The following is a 19,169-nucleotide window of genomic DNA, read 5'->3' on the forward strand; positions in this document are numbered from 1 at the left end:
ATATAGTGTTTATGCTAGTTTGGTAATTGTATTTGTTATACAAACTTGTATACAAAATAGTCAACATCTGTTCAATTTTATGACCATTCAAAAAATGAGATAGTGTACATATAGATATAAATTCTTGTATTATCTCAATTTCAGTATATTTATTTTTGTTAAGATATTTACTAACATAACTATAACAAGAAAAAAAATTAGCTAGACTTTTTGCCAATAATTATGATAGCAGAAGTTTATCATTTTATTTTCATTTTAAATTCAGAATATATAAAGTTTTTTTTTCCTTAGAGATAAAAAAAAAAAGTGTAAATGCAGTTGATATAAGTCTTTCGTTAACTAGTTTTTGGTATCATATTTAAAGCTAACTAAAAGATCATGTTATAAAAAGCTAAGGGTGCTTTTGATTTATATTTTTATTTTTAGTATTTTTTATCTTAAGAATTTGATGAAGAAAAGAGAGAAAATAGGAAGTGAAAATAGAAAATAAAATTGCCATTTTTACTGTTCTCTCTCTTTTTTTTTTTCACAAAATTCAAAAAACAAAAGATATTGAATAAAAAGGTAGAAAATAAAAACGCAAACGAAAATGCATCTAAGGACTTTGTTATTTTTATTTTCAATATTCTTCTAGAATTTTGTTATTTTTAGAATGACTAGTTTTTATTTTTAATATTTTTTTTTAGAATTTTGTTATTCTTACTTGTGCCATCAAGTTTTGAATACACAAGATCACTTAAAATGAAAAGAAAAGCAATCACTTTAAAATCTTTAAAAAGATGTCAAAGTTTTAGAGTACGTTTGTAATGATAGAAATTAAAATTTACTAAGTGAAAAATTTTAAATATTTTAGAAGAAATAAAAATAATAATTTTGATTCATTTAAACATTTTAATTATTATGTTTATTCTATTTATAAATCAGAAAAAATTATTATTACATGCATACGTTGGGATATGAACTCCTAATATTTGATTAAGTAGATAAATAAACTAATTATTTAACATTTCAAATTAGTTATTTTCAAATTAATTCTTACGTTAATTACACTTACTATTTAGGGTAAAGTACTAAATTGGTCCCCTATGTTTGGGCGTAATTCTGTTTTAGTCCTTAAGGTTTAAAGTGTCATATTTGAATCCAAAAAAGTTTCATTTAGCATAAATTTAGTCCCACAATGAGGTCAAACTTAAATAATTAACGGAATGTCCTACATAACAATAGTATAAGAACAAAATCGATAATTTGGAGAACAAGTACAAGCTCCAGAGGCACAAAATCAACCGTTGATGCATCAATACATTTATTTATCATTCTCTTTAGTTCTATAGAAAATATTTTATTTATATTATAAGAAAAATAATAAATAAATGTATTGATGCATCAACGGTTGATTTTGTGCCTTTGGAGCTTGTACATGTTCTCCAGATTATCGATTTTGTTCTTGTACTGTTGTTATGTAGGACATTTCGTTAATTATTTAACTTTGACCCACTGTTGGACTAAATTGATGCTAAATAAAACATTTTTTGATTCAAATAAGACATTTTAAACCTTAAGAATCAAAACAGAATTACGCCCAAACATAGAGGACCAATTTAGTACTTTACCCTACTATTTAAAATGATAAAAAATATTCTTATTTATAAGTGAATATTTAATGAAATAACTTAAACAAACATAGAATTATAAAAAAAAATTCAACTCATTAAAAGATTATTCTAAATCAAAGAATTATACTAATATATTAAAGGCTTTCAAACTATAAAATTAAATTACAAATAAAATTAAATTCTTTTATTAACAGAATAGATTTTTTTTTCTAGAATAAAAAACTTTCAAAACACGGTTAAAAATTGTACCAAGGAAAGTCGGATATATGCTGGTTTTTATAGATGGTAAATTTTTCACATTATAATATAAATGAATATTCTCATCTTAAGATTACTTTACAATTTATATCGTATGGAGTTATGGACGATATATGCTATGGGGAAAAAAATTAAAAAAAAAAATTGCTGGTCTTCCATCTAACTAAGCATCTTGTATCTAACTGCTCTACCAAAGTCTTGCATCTAACCGATTATTTTCACCTTAATTCTTCCAAAAAGGCAAAAACCAACAACCACTTCCCCACTTTTTTCCTTCTTCTGGCATCCAAAACCTGCCGCTTCATTTTTGGATGCACAATCTCTCAGCTCTGCAACTCTCTCACTTTCTATGTCTATGGCAATTTCAACGTACCCTCTTTCTTCTTCATCATCAGTATCACTGACCCCCATCTCTTGTTCTTCCGTGCTCTCTCTGAGCTGCTGTTAGTTCAAGATCCTCTTTTTAGTGACCCATGATCACTCATCAACGTCTTTGATAACTGTCTTCTGTAGAAAAGAAGTTTCAATCTTTTCTGCAATTCGGGACACCCTTTTGCCTTTTATGCAACATCCTCTGGAGCAGCCAAAAACCCAATAGCTTTTTTGCTTACTGGAATTTTCAGATCCTGGATCGGTTTTTCTGACGGTTGTTCTCTCTGATTTGTTTGTGAAGACGCATTAAATTGATATTGCTTTGTGGCTCAGGTCAAGTTTCAAAGAACTTTCAGTTTCAGCTGAGGATCATGCCTCTTCATGAGGCTTTCTGGTATTGAGAGAAAAGGCTCAATTTTGTCCACAAGGTGTTTGGTTTTTTCTCTAACTGCATAGTCCTTCTTGATTGATGAGAGGATTTTTTTTTCTGGTTTTTTGTTGGTGTTGCTTTTTTTGTTTGCTTTTGTTGGATATCATTAGAAAGGGAAAATCTTTATAATTAGAGTTTCTGAAAGGGTTATGTGTTTTCTGTAGTAATTATCTTTGATATTTTTTGCTAAGTAGGGTGAGGAGATTGAAGCTGTTTTGGTCTTGGGTTTGCTTGGATGATAATATGCTAGAAGGTTATTGCTTTATGAGTTTGGATCTGAAAGATTGTCCTTTTGGACAAGTTAAACAAGAGGGTTTGGACCCCTTGCCATTGCTTTGAATTCAAGTGCAAATCTGGTTTTTGCATTAGCTCACTCCTCTTGGAGCTCCTTTCGAGATGGCTGTAACCGACAGGTGTTTCGTGGAATGGAAAGAGCAGTTTGTTTCCCAGGAGCGTGGCAACCGTGTGGTCCACTATTACCTGAAGGATTCTGACGGGGAATCCATACTCGCTGTTGTGGGCACTGAGAGGAGTGTTAGGCACATGTTCTATGTTGTCGCCGATGAGTTTTTGGAAATTTGTGGGAAGGAAGGTTCTGTTCCTGCCGGTTTCAAATGGAGATCTAGAAGAGAGGTGGTTGATTGGCTGACGTCAACGCTTTCGAAGCAGCATCTTCAGGGAGATAGAACTGGTAAATTGATAATTATTTTCTATGGCTTTATCTTATTACTATTGTTTTGATGCCTTTTAGCTGTTGTCGGTTGAATTTATGTGTGCAGCTGCAAAATGAAAAATAATATAAGGATGTTACAACTTTTTGTTGCAATCAAGTTACATGAACTTAATGTATAGTGATATTTATATTTTTCTTGTCTAAGCAACTTTATGCATATCTTCTGACACAAATCTTTGAGCTTGTTTGTAGCATGAGTGCATAAAACTCATTCATGTATGTATGTAAATGTATCTTTCTCATAGTTTTATCTTCTTCAATATCTTTGATAATGTCATTTAATCTGGAATTATAAGGAGTCTCTATCATGTGCAGTCTGGACTTTGAAAGCTCTTTAGCACTGACATTTTTCTCTAATGTTGTTTTCTTCTTACTTATTCCTGTTGTATAGGATAATATCCCTTTCTACCAGTGTCATTTTTTAAATAGAAGTCCTTTACCCCTTCAACAAAAACAGCTGATGCTCACAAATAGTATAAATGATAGTGAAAGCTCATTTAAGATTATAAATATTCTCTTCTTTTATATGTATTTACTTATTTATTTATTTACATATATTTTTTATATCATAGGATCACCTAGTCATTCTTCAGGACAAGCTTATGATACCACAAATGGTAGTGTCAATGAAATTACTGGTCTTCCTGCACCGATAGCAAATAGCAAGGTATATCCCTCTTGTTTACTTTTTCTTTGTCTTCCTTTATATATATTATTTAATTGTGGTTGTAATTAATATTTTTGATGTATACCTACATCTCTTGCTTAGGGATTTCTAACCCGAAACGCTAAAATATCCAAGTCTGACATTGTTTGGTCTGGAGTGGCATGGACGTGTGGCAAGCAGCTTAAACATTATCATGCTTTTTGCAGGAATGGCATCAAAATAATTGTAAGTATCCCTCATCCATCCACTTCCTACACAAACATGGAAGTATTGGAAAAGGGACTTGAACTGAGGTTTCAAGTATTGTTCATCCTTTGATATTTTATTTTATAGCTTATACAGAGAAGGATCTGGTGCTTTGAGTTTAGCTTAGAGGAAAATATCTTCCAGTTGTACATATCTCATTGCCTCCTTTCTGACTTCCAGGTTCAATCATTTGTTTTTGTCATGGGCAAGGGAGAGAATCATTATGTTGCTTATTTAGAGGATATGTATGAAGATAGGAGGGGGCAGAAAAAGGTCAAAGTGAGGTGGTTTCACCATAATCAGGAAGTCAAGGGTGTGATTCCTGTACGAAATCCACATCCCCGGGAAGTTTTCATCACACCTTATTCTCAAGTCATTAGTGCAGAGTGTGTTGATGGTCCCACCACGGTCTTAAGTCGTGAACATTATGAAAAATGCATGCCTTGCTTTTCCCCAACTTCATCAGATAGAATACATATGTGCTTTAGGCAATTTAGAAGCAACAAAGTCAAGCCCTTTGACTTGAGTAAACTGCGTGGGTACTATGATCAACCAATTCTTTCTTGCTTGCAATTTGATTCTATGCTGAATCCTAAGGGAAATGGCCTAGCAGGAGGAGATGAAGAGTTGAGTGCAGGTGAAACTGTAAAGCTCAGAGCCAAGAGAAGGGATAGGGGAACCCCTCAGTCTTTGATTGGTCGGCGGGGAGTTAGGAAGTTAGTTAGGAGTCAGCAAATGATGGTATACAAAAACTCACAGGGTGTAAATAATTCTAGGGCAGATAGGAGATTGTTTTCTCTGAAGGAAGTTGAGTCTCAACCTTGGTATAATGTCACATACAGGATTGATGACAAGATAGAGGTCCTCTGTCAGGATAGCGGTATCAGAGGCTGCTGGTTCAGGTGTACGGTTGTGCAGGTATCTCGGAAGCAGATGAAAGTCCAATATGATGATATTCAGGATGAAGATGGAAGTGGGAATCTTAAGGTATAATACTGCTTTTGTGGTACTCCAAATTCTGTTTCCATTGTTGGTTAAATCCTACAATAGTTGGCATATATAGAGCCAGCTCCTATTTAAGGTTTGTTATCATGGTCAAAAAGATTTAAGGCTCTATTTCTTTTATAGCAACTTGTAACTGGAAAGAAATGTTCTTTTATAGTTATAGGTTATATCTTATGGGGATTATGCTAGACTAATGATGGATCCAAATTGAACTGAAATAAACCACTCCCTGTTATAAATCTTCTAAAGATAAGGATCTGCATACTCATATATAGAAGTAACTGTAATCCCACGTTCAAGTAGAGTATGATATGGTTAGAACCTTTTAAAAATTTATGTGGAAAAAAAATAGTCTTGGAACTGAGTGGGAAATGATATATTGCAAAACAAAAGTTGTATAGTTTCCTTCAATGCATTACGTTTGCACATCTTAATTGGAATTCAACACTCTTACCTTGTTCTTTTCCATGTTTTAGGAATGGATCCCTGCTTTCAAGTTGGCCATGCCTGATAAACTTGGGATGAGACATCCTGGCCGATCGACAATCAGACCAGCTCCTCCAACTTCCAAAGATCAAGAATTGGTTATTGGAGTTGGAACTGCAATTGATGCATGGTGGAGTGACGGCTGGTGGGAGGGGGTTGTAACTGGAACTGATAACTATGTTGATGATAATGTGCAAGCATACTTTCCTGGTATGCTATATTACTGTTCTGTTTTTTTGTTTAAATTTTGGTTTGATTAATGTAAAGTGTTTATAGTATGACTCAATTTTCAGTTATGCCATTTTAATTTAGAAGTTTTTACTTAGGTCCTTATATTGAATAAAATTGTTTGATCAAGTCCTTGGATGAAACTCTCTTTTATATAATTCAATGGATTCTTATGTAATTTTGTGAGCTAAACTATAACTATTTATTCAATTCAATTCAGTCAAAATTTTTAACAATAATTTGCTCTAGGGACATTATAATATATGTATTTTCCTGTTCTCAATGCATGTAGGATCTGATAAAAAAATTTAAATTATATGGACCTAACTGAAAACTAGACCAAACTTCAAGGACCTATAGATTAGATAAGCCTATTTTATTTTTTGTCTTCACTTTATAATAGAGTTATTCTTCTGATATCAGGTGAAGGCTTGCTAATGAAAGTACGTAAGAAAGATCTAAGAATATCTAGAGATTGGTCTGGGGACAGGTGGATTGGTATTAAGCCGAAGCTTGATATAACCTCAACTATATTCGCCATTAACGGCCTTAACACGAAGCATTCCACGTCCCCAGCTAAAGATGGGGACTCTATTGGTGTTGCAAATTCATGTGATGAAGTTCCAGCGAGTGACGAGCCTATTAATGAACCAGATTTTGCTGAAAAGATGGTTGAGGGTGTTGCTGAAGATGGGGATAACAATGATGATGGTGATAATGATAATAATGATAGTAAAAATAGTAATCTTGTGTCAGAAAAAGATACTCGAGCTGATAACAATGAGATTGAGATGAATAACATTGGTAATGAAGATAATGGTGATGATTCTAATAAGGACAGTAATGACAATGTTGATAAAGACGGCGAAAACGATAACAAGGATAGGGAGGCGTTTGGGACTTCCATGGAGGACTGTAAAGTTGACAAACCCGCCGAAATGGCTGTATAAAATATTTTTGTTTGGCTAGAACTGATGACTGATTGTAGAGCACTGCAACCATCTCTTGCTTTGTTGTAATTTGAGTCTAATGTTAGTATGATAGGATTGAATGTAAATAGTGATGTTGGAAAGGTGATTCTTCGTTTTTAACCTTGTTCTAAGTTGCCTTCCATATAGGTGTACAGTGTTAAGGGGTAATGTCTCCAAGTCTGTGTTTTTTCTATTTCAATATTGATTGTATTAGAATGTAGATTTCTTTCATAAGGGACCGGACAGATATTGTTGATTAATTTCAGTTCTTGTCTAACTAGCTACCACTTTCATTTATTTCATTGCAGCATATTAACAATTTTCTTGTTTGTTCTTCCTTCATGTATAGCTTCATGTACAAGTATACTACAAAAGGATTCAGTATGATTATTATGGGAAATCTATTGAACACGTGGGACACTGGGACTCCCAAACTGGACTTGGGTACTTTATTAAAGTTCCTTTTATTTATTGATTTTCTTTTTTAAAGTTTGTTTTAACAAAAATATTTGGCATATTTAAGTTAGAAATTGCTGTTAGAGGATGATAATATCATAATACAGAGAAGATGACCAGACTAAGATTCAAATGACTCATGCATGAGACTAAATGTAGTAAATTTTGATTACTTATACATTCAGTTAAAGGCATTTAAATTCAATTTAACCCAATTAAAATTACCATATATTATTAATGTAATATAATCTAAATCAAGAACCAACTGATCTTTTTCTTTTGACTCACAAGGATTTCATTGGATTTTGATATCTTAAATTTAACTTATAATTCTAATAACATTTCTCCTTCGTTTTTCCCCTTCTTTTTTACCCCTTTTATTTTCGTGTAAGAGTAACAAGACTAACCCAATTGATAGAGTGGAGACTGAAGAGTATAAAAGTACAGTCTAAGAAACAAAAAGGAAGAAAAAATATATACATAAAAACAATAAACGATATAATTAACTTAAAAATGTGTTACAATGCCATTAAATTGTTGTAACAACCTAAAAAACAACCGTTCAAAACGGAAAAGAATATAGTTGCTGATACCTACAACTAATACTAAGATAAATTTAATATAAAGAATAAAAAAACTAGAGAAAAAGAACTGAAATATTTGTTGACTATGGGATCTGTTGGTCAACCACATCAGCTTGGTCCTTAGAGTGGGTGTTAGGCTTGTTTATGCATGGCAATATCCAAGTGATCACCTCCAAGACCAAAGCAATTAGAGCCAAACATATGATCACACCCAAATACACACTCTTCCATTCTCTTGCTTCCATTATGTCAATACCTTTGAAGACGTTCCATATGCCAAGTCCAATTGTTCCGTAACCGACTACATAGTGGAAGATGTTCCAGAAGATTCTGTGCCTGTGATCCTTCTTAGGCCTCAAGAACATAGCAACACAAACTTGTAGGGATGCTAGGCATACGAGAGTGATTCCAATGCATCCGTGAGAAGAGTGATGACGGTTATGTCGTGCCATGTATGAGCCAGTTGCAAAGCCAATTATGCCAATGATATAGGCCATGGATTGGCATGCTCGATGCACGTGAAACCACGTGGCACCCAAACGACCATCGAACGCCTTCAAGTAACGAGCTAATATTGCCCCCATTGGCATCAGTATTCCCCAGCTTATGCCATTCAATATCCCATGCACCTGTTGAAAGCAGAATTTGTTGTGAGAAAAATATATATAGATATGATAAGAGGCGGTTATTTTTAAAAAGAAATCTTTATGTGAAGATATCTTAATATATATTTGATTAAAAGGACAGAAGAAATTTTTTTACAACACAGAGAGTTTATGCATATTTCTGACCTTTCGGAGTTTGATTTTCGAATTTCCGGCGGTTTCTGAGACCTTCCCGGACACAAAATCTATAGTCCCAAAGGATTGAATGTTAGGTCCTGACAAAGAATGCATCCCAAGAGTTCCATCGTTAGAAACAGGGCCTTCTTGCCAGACATGATTCAGCAGAGTTGTATTCTCGGGGAGTTTGAAACTCGCAAAAAGGATCATATCGCCATTGGAATAAGATGCTGAGACGCTATAAACAGGAAAGCTAAGAGATCCTTCTTCCAAAAGAGTATCATAACTCGTGACAGAAGAGGTGTAGGCTTTGAGAGTAGCGTCAGAAGAATTTCTGAAAGCAAGGAATGCCTGGGATCCAACCATACCCTGTGAGGTTGGGTTGATGGCCCAAGCAACCCAGCTTGAATCCGTTGCGTTGGCCTTCTTGAATGCCACGTCGACTCTGCTTGATGATTGGTGGTAGTTCCAGTGCAGTGATGAATCAAGAACGCCCAGGTCCTTGCATGTTGCGTAGTTAACGTTATTCGGAAAATTCAACGACTTGCATGGTTCACAAGTCGCTGTGATCGACAACACAAGGAGCGAGAGTAACCACGCAAGTTTATGGATTGAGGCCATGGATGTGTGATTGGAAAGAAAAGAAAATATTGATTGAAGTTTAAGAAGAAAACTAAATATGGTGATTATTTGAACTCTCTGAGTGTTTTAGGATGGCACAATGAATAGTGAGTAGTAAGTAGCTGATAATTTATACAGGATTCAAGTTGTAACGTAGCTTCAAAATTTTTATAGAATCATTTCGGATTTGAATCTTATCAAACGGTTTGAACTAATATGATTTTGTTTTCTTTTGCAGTTCAGTTTAATTTAAATCAAAATATATTTCTCTTATTGAAATATTCTTTAGATACTATCCTTAATTAATAATTTTTTTTATGATACAAATGCATTTTTTATTTTTTATGACAATAATAATCACTAATCAACATAGAGTCATGGACTTACTGGCCAGCGGACTCGTTTCTTCAGTTTGAACCAACTAGTCTGGCATGATTTAAAATTTTAACAGTATGGCTTAATTAATTGAATATAATTGATCCAACTCATGCTTTTAGTTGACAAAGATTCGATAAAATTTAATTTTTATATGAAATAGGGGCATAGGGGATTTATTCTTTGTGATTGATCACGAACAATTATTTTAGATATATATTAAAATTAATCATGAAATCAATTATATATATTTATTTTTATATAAAATTAATAGTTAAAAGTTATCGAATAATTTGATATTTTTAATTAAATTATTATTTAATTATTTTTAATTATCAATTTATACTAATACAATTGTATGTAAGTTTTTACCCTAAGATATATATTAAAATATAAAATATACATAAAAAATAATTTTAAATTTATATATAAATACATAATGGTTAATTTGGTGTTTGATTTTCATTGTGCAACAATTCAAATCAGAGAATAAGAAAATAGAATAAAATAACAAAAATACTATTCGTTCACCAAAATCAATCACTCAAATTTGTCATCAATATATTTATATATAATTATATAAATATATGAGTAGTTTAATTTATTTTTAATGTGTATTTATATTCTAACATTTTTTATACTGATAGTTAATTTTAGTAACTAATTTTAATATACACGTAATATAGCCTAAAAAATAAATAAGAAAGCAACGAAGAAGAAGAAAATTAGTAAGACACATAAAAGAACAGAAGATGATTGTGATATTACAATATAATATTCAGAATATTTTGGACATTTAACATATAAATTTTTATTTATATTTTTTTAATATTATTTTTTGATAATGTAGATAATTTATTTTCTATATTGATAATAATATAGTGTTATAGCATGCTATGTGGTGTTTAGTATAAAAAGATTTGATTTACACGTTTTTTGGGTGGTAAGGGGTAGGTAGGAGCGAATTTTTCATCGCTTCTATTTGTGGGTAGTAAAAAATTAAACTCTAATATGCTCCTACTAGAGTTATCAAATGGACCAGTTCATCCCGTTTAGGCCTGACTTATCTAATCTTGCAGGTTAAACAGGCCCATTTAAGCCTATTTTATTTATGGCTCATAATTTTTCAGTTTGAACTATTTATAACCAATTCGATAGATTAAATGGGCGGACCCATTTACTCTTTTATATTAATTTTTAAAAAATATTTTGACAAAAAAATTATATTTTGGTCAAAAATCTTAAACAATATTTTTGTTGATGGGTCGAGTTTTCGGGTTGGGTTGGAAGAAATATTAGCAAAAAAAGTACTAACTTTTTTTTTTGAAAAATGTAAAAAAAATAAACGGGCCATCAATTTAGCTTGCATACTAGCCCGTTTAACTCATCATTTTTTGCAGGTTAACCGGGCCCGTTTATCCTGAAATTTAAACGGATTGAATTTTAGAGGCAAATCCACCTGTTTAAACCGATAAATAAACTAACCTGATAGATTTAACTCATTTTGACGGTCTTAGTTCCTGTGGGCATTCGCTCCATCTTTACCGGCTTTTATTATTATTATTAAAATCTAACAAATAAAAATAAATTTCAAAATTTATATAACTATCATCATGTATATAACATAAATTAACATAAAAAATTTAAAATAATACAATATTATTAATCATTTAACTAATTATTTTACATCTATATTATATATATTATATATGTTATATATTAAAATTATATATATTTTGATATAGGCTTTTTTATTTAAATAAAATAATAGAAGATCAAATTTACGTGAATCCCCTAAATGAAATTTTAAAACATGAATCCTCTAAACTATATAATATATAAATCGGTGATGTGAGTTAGATAATGCATAAAACATGTTACTTAGGACGATTTATGCATGAAATTTATTGGACAAATGCACATAAATCGTTCCAGGGCTATGTGTTTTTCAAGTTGTATGTAAATCGTCCTACCTTAGCATGAGTTAGGTTTTTTCATCTAAAATCCACAATCCTAGCACAATTTACGTGTAAATACACAACTTCAGCACCAAACACGATTTACGGGCAAATCCAAAACTAATAGATATATTTAGACATAATTTTAATTTGTACTTAAATATTTTTAGGTTGAATATTAATTTTTCAATAAATTTAGGAAGTGAAAATTTTAATTAGTTAAAAAAATGAATATAAAAAATGATTTTGTTACAACAAAGATTTATCTTCTAAAATAATTAAAAAAACTTCATTGAAAAGATTAATTATTGTGTATGAATAATTCTATTTTCATTTCAAAGACAATATCTAAAAAAATTAAAGAATTTAAATGTTTTAAAATAAAAAAAATTATTAAAATGATCAAATAAAAATTAACATCATTAAATTTGTAATTTTTATAAAATATATATTTTATTATTTTATTTTTAAAAATTAATTTTTTATTTTATTATTTTATCAATTTATTCAATTTAAAAGATTTTAATCTAAGATTAAATATTAGAATAATTCTAAAATCGAATAATAGATTCTTTATCTAAATGACAGAGAATTTGATAACATATTTTAGTCGAGAGAATAGCACTGATTTGACCAAATAGCAATCAATAATTGGATATTTTAGAGGATACAAGTAACACCAGCATAAAAATGAAGTGAAAAAATCAAAATACATAGCAAATGTAGAATTTAACCAAAAAAAAGATAATAATTGAGTTGAGTACTTGACGTACTAAAATTAATTTTGTAAAATATTTATTATGTGAATACTTGTAGATATAGATTAAATTCATTTTAATATCCTATTAAAACTAAATCTCAATTTTAAAACCTAATTCAAGAAATAAAAATATTTTTATATTTATAAATTATCTAGACACATAACAAAAAAAATATAACTATCTGAACATAATATAAACAAATTTTAGATATAACTATCTAATACTTGATTAAAATCTTTTAAATTGAATAAATTGATAAAATAATAAAATAAAAAATTAATTTTTAAAAATTAAATTAATAAAAAAATATCTTTTATAAAATTACAAATTTAATAATGTTAATTTTTATTTTATCATTTTAATATTTTTTTATTTTAAAATATTTAAATTATTTAATTTATTTTAGATATTGTCTTTGAAATAAAAATAGAGCTATTCATACACAATAATTTAGTCTTTTAAATGAAGTTTTTTTTATTTATTTTAGAAGATAAATCATTGTTGTAACAAAATCATTTTATATTTATTTTTTTAACTAATTAAACTTTTTCCCTCCTAAATTTATTGAAAAAAAACTAATATTCAACCTCGAAATATTTAAGTACAAATTAAATTATATCTAAATATATCTATTAGTTTTGGATTTTGCACATAAATTATACTTGAGTGCTGAGACTGTATATTTACACGTAAATCGTGCTAGGGTTGTGGACAGGGATGGACCTACACTAAAAGAAGAGGGGGCATTTGCCCCCACAATTTTTTTTAAAAAAAAACTAAAAACGAATACTTATTTATTTATATATATACCACTTGTTATATATATTATTGTTTAGCCAAAGTAAAATATAAATAATTTTTTTGTGTTTTATGTTAAAAAATATTTTGTTAAACTTAAGACATAATAATAATTATATTATTAAATTTGATTTAATATAAAAAATATCTAAACTAAAAAAATAATGATAATTACTTCATTATATTAGTTAATTAATTAATAATAAAATTAAAAATTAATTTTCTAATTAAATATAACTTAAATTATTAGTAATTTTTTAAAAATTATTTAAAATAAAAAATATTCTCTATATGTTAATATATTGTAATTATTTTGGTTAAAAAATTATTTATACCATAAAGACTATAATAAATAAATTTGACAATTAAATATGAGATAATAAAAAATAAATAAAATAATTGTTTGAGAATATATATAAAAAATAATATTTAGTCATGTTAAAAATAAAAAAAAATCATTATAAATTATTTTTTTGTTATTTTAAATATTATACTTAGTGTATGAAATCATATTTTTATTATTTTAAATATTATAATAAGTGATTGTGTATAGATTTTTAGTTCTTATTAATACTAGCAGCTCAACAGGCATATCGTGCCTGTTCAGCCGCTTTTCTATTGTTTTTTAAGAAATTATTTTTAATTTTTTATTAATATATTATTTATTTTTAAAATTTATTAAATAAATATTTTTTTATTATTTTAATATTAACGTGGCTTTATTTATATTATATTTTGTTAAAATTAAAATTATTATAAAAAAATATTTAAAATGTTAAATTATAAAAACACACAATAAAAAAGTATATATATATATATATATATATATATATATATATATATATATATAACATCAGAAAAAACATAGTTCAACAAATAATGATAATAATATTATCCTGATTCAAAAAGATTATATATAAACCAAAATACATATTAATTATTTTCAAAAGATCATTTTTATTTAAATTTCATAGATATTTATATTTGTCTTCATCTTTTTTAAGTGATATTAAAAAATTTATCGTGTTGTTATTATGTGTAATAAAATCAAGATAAATATTTATAAAGTAATTATTTATAAATATTATAAAATTTATTTATTTATTTTTTTAACAGTGTTTAATTTGAAGTAAAGATAAAAATTTATATTCAAAGTATTTTTTAATTTTATATTCAAAGTATTTTTTTAGATGTTTTTTTTTTGTGACATTTTTTTAGATGTTTATTGTGCTATTAGGTTATTTAAAAAAATTAATTAATAAATATTTTTATCCTACCACATCTTCAATGTTATATGTTATCTAATATTCAGTAAAAAAAATAATATTAACCAACATAAAATTGATTAAAAATTCAAAAAAGAATTAGCAAAATATTCATGAGAATTTTTTTACTTTACCATATAGGTACAGATTTTTTTTGCATCTTTTATATGCCAATCAAATAATTAGTACCATATGTCAAATGAATAATATTAAATTAATAATTTTTTTTGCAATATAAGTTATTTATTTTAATTTAATTATGAACGAATTTGCATGTACTTGAGTATCAGTACTCTACATCATTAATTGTTTAGGAAATAAACATATTAATATTTTAACAAATCATTGGTAGGTGCAAATTTTTTTTTGCGTCTTTTCTACGTTAATCAAATAAGAATTTAATTTTGATATTCTATTAGCGTAAAATAGTTTGATCTAATTACACAACGCTATCAAAATTAAACTCATCAAATAATCAGGGTTATATACCAAATAATATTGTGGAATACAAAATCATTAAATTTTTTGTTATATAATTTATTTAATTTAATTTAAAAATAAATATTTATGTACTCAAATTTTAATCACAATACTTTACATAATCAATAATTTAAAAAAATAAAAAAATAATATCATTCAATACAAAAAAAATTTAAAAATTGAGATTTAACTAAAAGGTAATAATTTGTAATTGTAGTGAATGGAGGCTATACAATCACGATGTTGAAAGAAGGAGAATGATGTCAATAGTAAAAATATAGAAAAGTGCATCTAGTGGTGAGAGTAAAAGAACTACGAATCCAATAATGAGATAAAAATTAATAACAAAAGAATGAGATCAAATTCTTAATATAAAGTATTCACATATAGAATATACCCAAAACAAAATGATAAGATCTATACAAAATTATTTATCACTGCTAATTATTCTTTTCCTCCTTTTATTCCTTTTATACCTGGCATCGAAAATCAACATTTGGCATCGTCGTTATTTAGTTCATAAAACCATAAAAATTCATCCAAATAATTGTTATATACAGAGAAGCACATTTAGAATGGAGAAGAGAATTAAGAAAAATTGAAAAGGATAAATTATTGAAATGAAAAATTGAAGAAGAGGTTAAGCATTTCTACTGTTATTAGTAAAAACACATAATGAAAATGAGATAGAAGAATATGTGTTGTTGTTAACGGTGGAAGTTTTTTATTTAAAGTAACCGACGCATGCATGTACGGAGAACTTCTATCATTAAGGGCAATATTGGAACATAAAGTTGGATACCAAAAACTCTGTTTTGGCATTATATATTGCTATAGATATATAGAGAAGCACATTTAGAATGGAGAAGAGAATTAAGAAAAATTGAAAAGGATAAATTGTTGAAATAAAAAATTGAAGAGGAGGTTAAGCATTTCTACTGTTATTAGTGAAAACACATAATGAAAATGAGATAGAAGAATATGTGTTGTTGTTAACGGTAAAAGTTTTTTATTTAAAGTAACCGACGCATGCATGTACGTAGAACTTCTATCATTAAGGGCAATATTGGAACATAAAGTTGGACACCAAAAACTCTGTTTTGGCATTATATATTGCTATAGATGTATAGATAGTTCTAATTTAAAAATTTAAATATATCTAAACCAATTTAAATTGGTCAAGTGATTAGCCTAGTCGTCTACTTAAATAATTATTAGAAGTTTGAATTCTGTCTCGTATGTGTAGCAACTCATTGCCAGTCCAACTGCAGAATCTTAAACAAGTGTATTAACCCGTGTCATGCACGTGATAAGATTGAAATTATAATTTTAAATTATTTTATTAAAAATAATTTAAATTATAATAATTTGATTAATAAAAATATAACATGGCACGGTGATAAGATTGAAATTATAATTTTAAATTATTTTATTAAAATTAATTTAAATTATAATAATTTTATTAATAAAAATATAACATGTTATATATTATTTGTTTTTTCTTAATCTAGTGTTAAATATATTAACTCTAAAATAGTTATTAATTGATTTTAGTAATCTACTTTCTTCAATAAATCAAGGCTCATCCTTAAACGCTCCTGGTTAAGTATGGAGTGCTGCACACCTTGTGAATTCGTAAATCTGAACTCTTCATTTATTATATTTTATTTGAATGGTCTGGATTTAAAAAGGTAACCTGTTAATCAGGTTAATCATTTTTTGATAAGTTTTAGATTTTTTTTGTAAGTCTCAGGTATTGAGCTGAAGTTCAAAATAAAAAAATAGTATATAAATATTAAAAACATGTCTGTAAAAAAATTATTGGACTTTAGAATTAAAATAAATAATACATAAAAAATAAGTTGAAAATTCATGAACTAAATCTAAAAAAACAGATATATTAGAATCTTAAAAAAAATAATATTAAATATATATTATGTATATAATATTAAAATTTAAATAAATTTTATTTTGTGTGAAATAAAATTATAATATTAAATATATACACAATGCTAAAAAATTTTGTGTTATATATATATATATATATATATATATATATATATATATATATATATATATATTATGTATATAATATTAAAATTTAAATAAATTTTATTTTATGTGAAATAAAATTATAATATTAAATATAAACACAATGATAAAAAATTTTGTGTTATATATATATATAATTTTATTTTGTGAGAAACAAAATTAAAACATTAAATATGAATAGAATGATAAAAGATTTTGTATTATACTAATTTAATTAAAAAAATATATATACAACGTAAAAAGCAAACAAACATATAATAATTTTATTTTGTGCGAAACAAAAATTCATATAAGTTTTTATTAACAATTTTTTTATTGAAATATGTCATTTTACTATATTTATAATATATTATTTGGAATAATTATATTATTTTAGTTAATATATATTATTTAAAAAAATATTTAAAATTTATTATTTTGTATTAAGAATATTATTAAAAATATATTATTAGTTTTTCTTAAAATAATACTTTTTTTTTCTTTGGTTCAAATAGTATGACAATAAATTTTTTTTACATAACTGCGTCTACTCAATAAATATTATATTCATTTATTTCTATATTGTATGTAAAATAAATAATTAATGTTTAAAAAAGTTAATAAAAAAAAGTATTCTTTTTTTTTTACTAACTCTTAGGTGAATATAGAGACTATGTCATTTAAACTATAACTCGTTGGCAAAGAAAGAAATACTCTTAATTATATATTAAATAAAATAATTATTTATTAGGCTCATTCTTATACAAATAGAAATTTTTCTTAGTTTTATATATGTAATATTTTATACCAATTAGCTTCAAAATTTAATTATTTTTTGAATAAATTAATAAAAATAATACAAATAATTGTTTAAATATAATTGTATTTTAATTTTTCATTCTATTACGTACACGTTGAGGATAATTTGAAATAAAAGATAATGAACTTGTTGTAACTGTCATGTATTTTGTGCTTTGATTGCGTTGTCATGTGAGAATCATGGCGCCTTCATGGAGACCGGATTCTTCTACAGAATCAGTTTTACGTTTGGAGTTAGCCAACCAGCAGCGGTGACAGACAGCGTCTTCCTTTTCTATGGCAGCAATTTTTCGAGCTTTGAAGGTCCATTTATGGTAGATGTGGAATCGGGTGGGTTCAAGAGCGTCAAAATCTGTGGCTAGACAGAACAATAGTGGAAGCACCTGCTAGCAAACAAAACAGTAAAAATGCTTGAAGACATCACATCAACAATAACAGAATAACGGAGGAAGTCGATCAAATTTTTCTGAATACTTTTATGGTGTAAAGATAGTCCTGTGTTAAACGAGCGAATTAGTTTTTTTGTTAGTGCCGGTTTGTTTGTTCAGCCCATGACAAAAAAAAATAACAATAATAAATAAATTTAATTTACCTAATTACTTTTGATAGCAGGTTAACTTTTAAAGAGTGCTGCACTCCTTACTTTGTCTAGAGTGCACTAGCTTTCGCCATCAATCAAACATATATACTCAATGTGACCATAAATAACTTAATAATACTTAGATTCACCAATAAATTTTTATATATTATTTTACTGTCAAGTAAGAACATATCAAAATTAGCTCAAAATAAATAATAAATTATTAGAGAATTCTAATGCACAAAATTCTCTAATAAACAATAAATAATTTAAATCTACTAAAAAACAACTCAACACTTTTCTTTGATGCCTGCAAAACATATATCTAAAATAATAGAGTAAAGTATCATTTTTGTCCCCAACGTTTGGGGTAAGTCCCAAAGTTGTCCCTAACGTTTCAATCGTCCTATTTAAGTCCCTAACGTTTCAAAACTGACTCAATGTTATCCTGCAGTTAGAGATCTGTTAACAGAATTGACGGTGGGACAAAATTGAGACGATTTTGAAACGTTAGGGACTTAAATAGGACGAAAACGTTGGGGATAAAAATGATATATAGAAATAAGTTTTAATTTTATTCTTCAATAATATTAATTTTTTACTATATATAATATTCAATTATTTTTTTAATCACATCTAAGTAAATTACA

The 19,169-nt window shown here is 27.4% G+C and overlaps 2 protein-coding genes across 3 annotated transcripts; one reads left to right on the plus strand and one right to left on the minus strand.

The window, feature by feature from the left end:
* The first annotated feature begins 1,946 nt into the window (after window positions 1-1,946).
* On the plus strand, window positions 1,947-7,328 carry LOC112720144 (uncharacterized). Of its 2 annotated transcripts, XM_025770981.3 has the most exons (7): window positions 1,947-2,671; window positions 2,868-3,364; window positions 3,979-4,073; window positions 4,176-4,298; window positions 4,500-5,306; window positions 5,801-6,020; window positions 6,462-7,328. In XM_025770981.3, the coding sequence occupies exons 2-7, from the start codon at window positions 3,070-3,072 to the stop codon at window positions 6,986-6,988; spliced, it is 2,067 nt and encodes a 688-aa protein (XP_025626766.1). In that variant the 5' UTR covers window positions 1,947-2,671; window positions 2,868-3,069; the 3' UTR covers window positions 6,989-7,328. The 2 variants fall into 2 exon arrangements, with proteins under 2 accessions (XP_025626766.1, XP_072062519.1); XM_072206418.1 differs by having other exon boundaries at window positions 1,947-3,364.
* A 599-nt stretch (window positions 7,329-7,927) lies between these two features.
* On the minus strand, window positions 7,928-9,452 carry LOC112720923 (cytochrome b561 and DOMON domain-containing protein At5g47530-like). The gene is made up of 2 exons (XM_025772017.3): window positions 8,841-9,452; window positions 7,928-8,678 (listed from the first exon to the last, which is right to left on the minus strand). Exons 1-2 carry the CDS (start codon window positions 9,450-9,452, stop codon window positions 8,133-8,135), a joined length of 1,158 nt encoding a protein of 385 aa, XP_025627802.1. The 3' UTR covers window positions 7,928-8,132.
* Between the last annotated feature and the right edge of the window lie 9,717 nt (window positions 9,453-19,169).

Source organism: Arachis hypogaea, chromosome 11, assembly GCF_003086295.3.
Source record: "Arachis hypogaea cultivar Tifrunner chromosome 11, arahy.Tifrunner.gnm2.J5K5, whole genome shotgun sequence".
NCBI lineage: Eukaryota > Viridiplantae > Streptophyta > Magnoliopsida > Fabales > Fabaceae > Arachis > Arachis hypogaea.

Bases quoted from the DNA above. Each gene is read 5' to 3' on its own strand.
- LOC112720923 (XM_025772017.3), bottom strand. From the start codon at position 9,452: ATGGCCTCAATCCATAAACTTGCGTGGTTACTCTCGCTCCTTGTGTTG. The intron at 8,679-8,840 runs GTCAGAAATATG...TGCTTTCAACAG, and splicing joins CGAAAATCAAACTCCGAAAG to GTGCATGGGATATTGAATGG.
- LOC112720144 (XM_072206418.1), top strand. From the start codon at position 3,070: ATGGCTGTAACCGACAGGTGTTTCGTGGAATGGAAAGAGCAGTTTGTT. The intron at 4,074-4,175 runs GTATATCCCTCT...TCTCTTGCTTAG, and splicing joins CACCGATAGCAAATAGCAAG to GGATTTCTAACCCGAAACGC. The intron at 5,307-5,800 runs GTATAATACTGC...TCCATGTTTTAG, and splicing joins ATGGAAGTGGGAATCTTAAG to GAATGGATCCCTGCTTTCAA.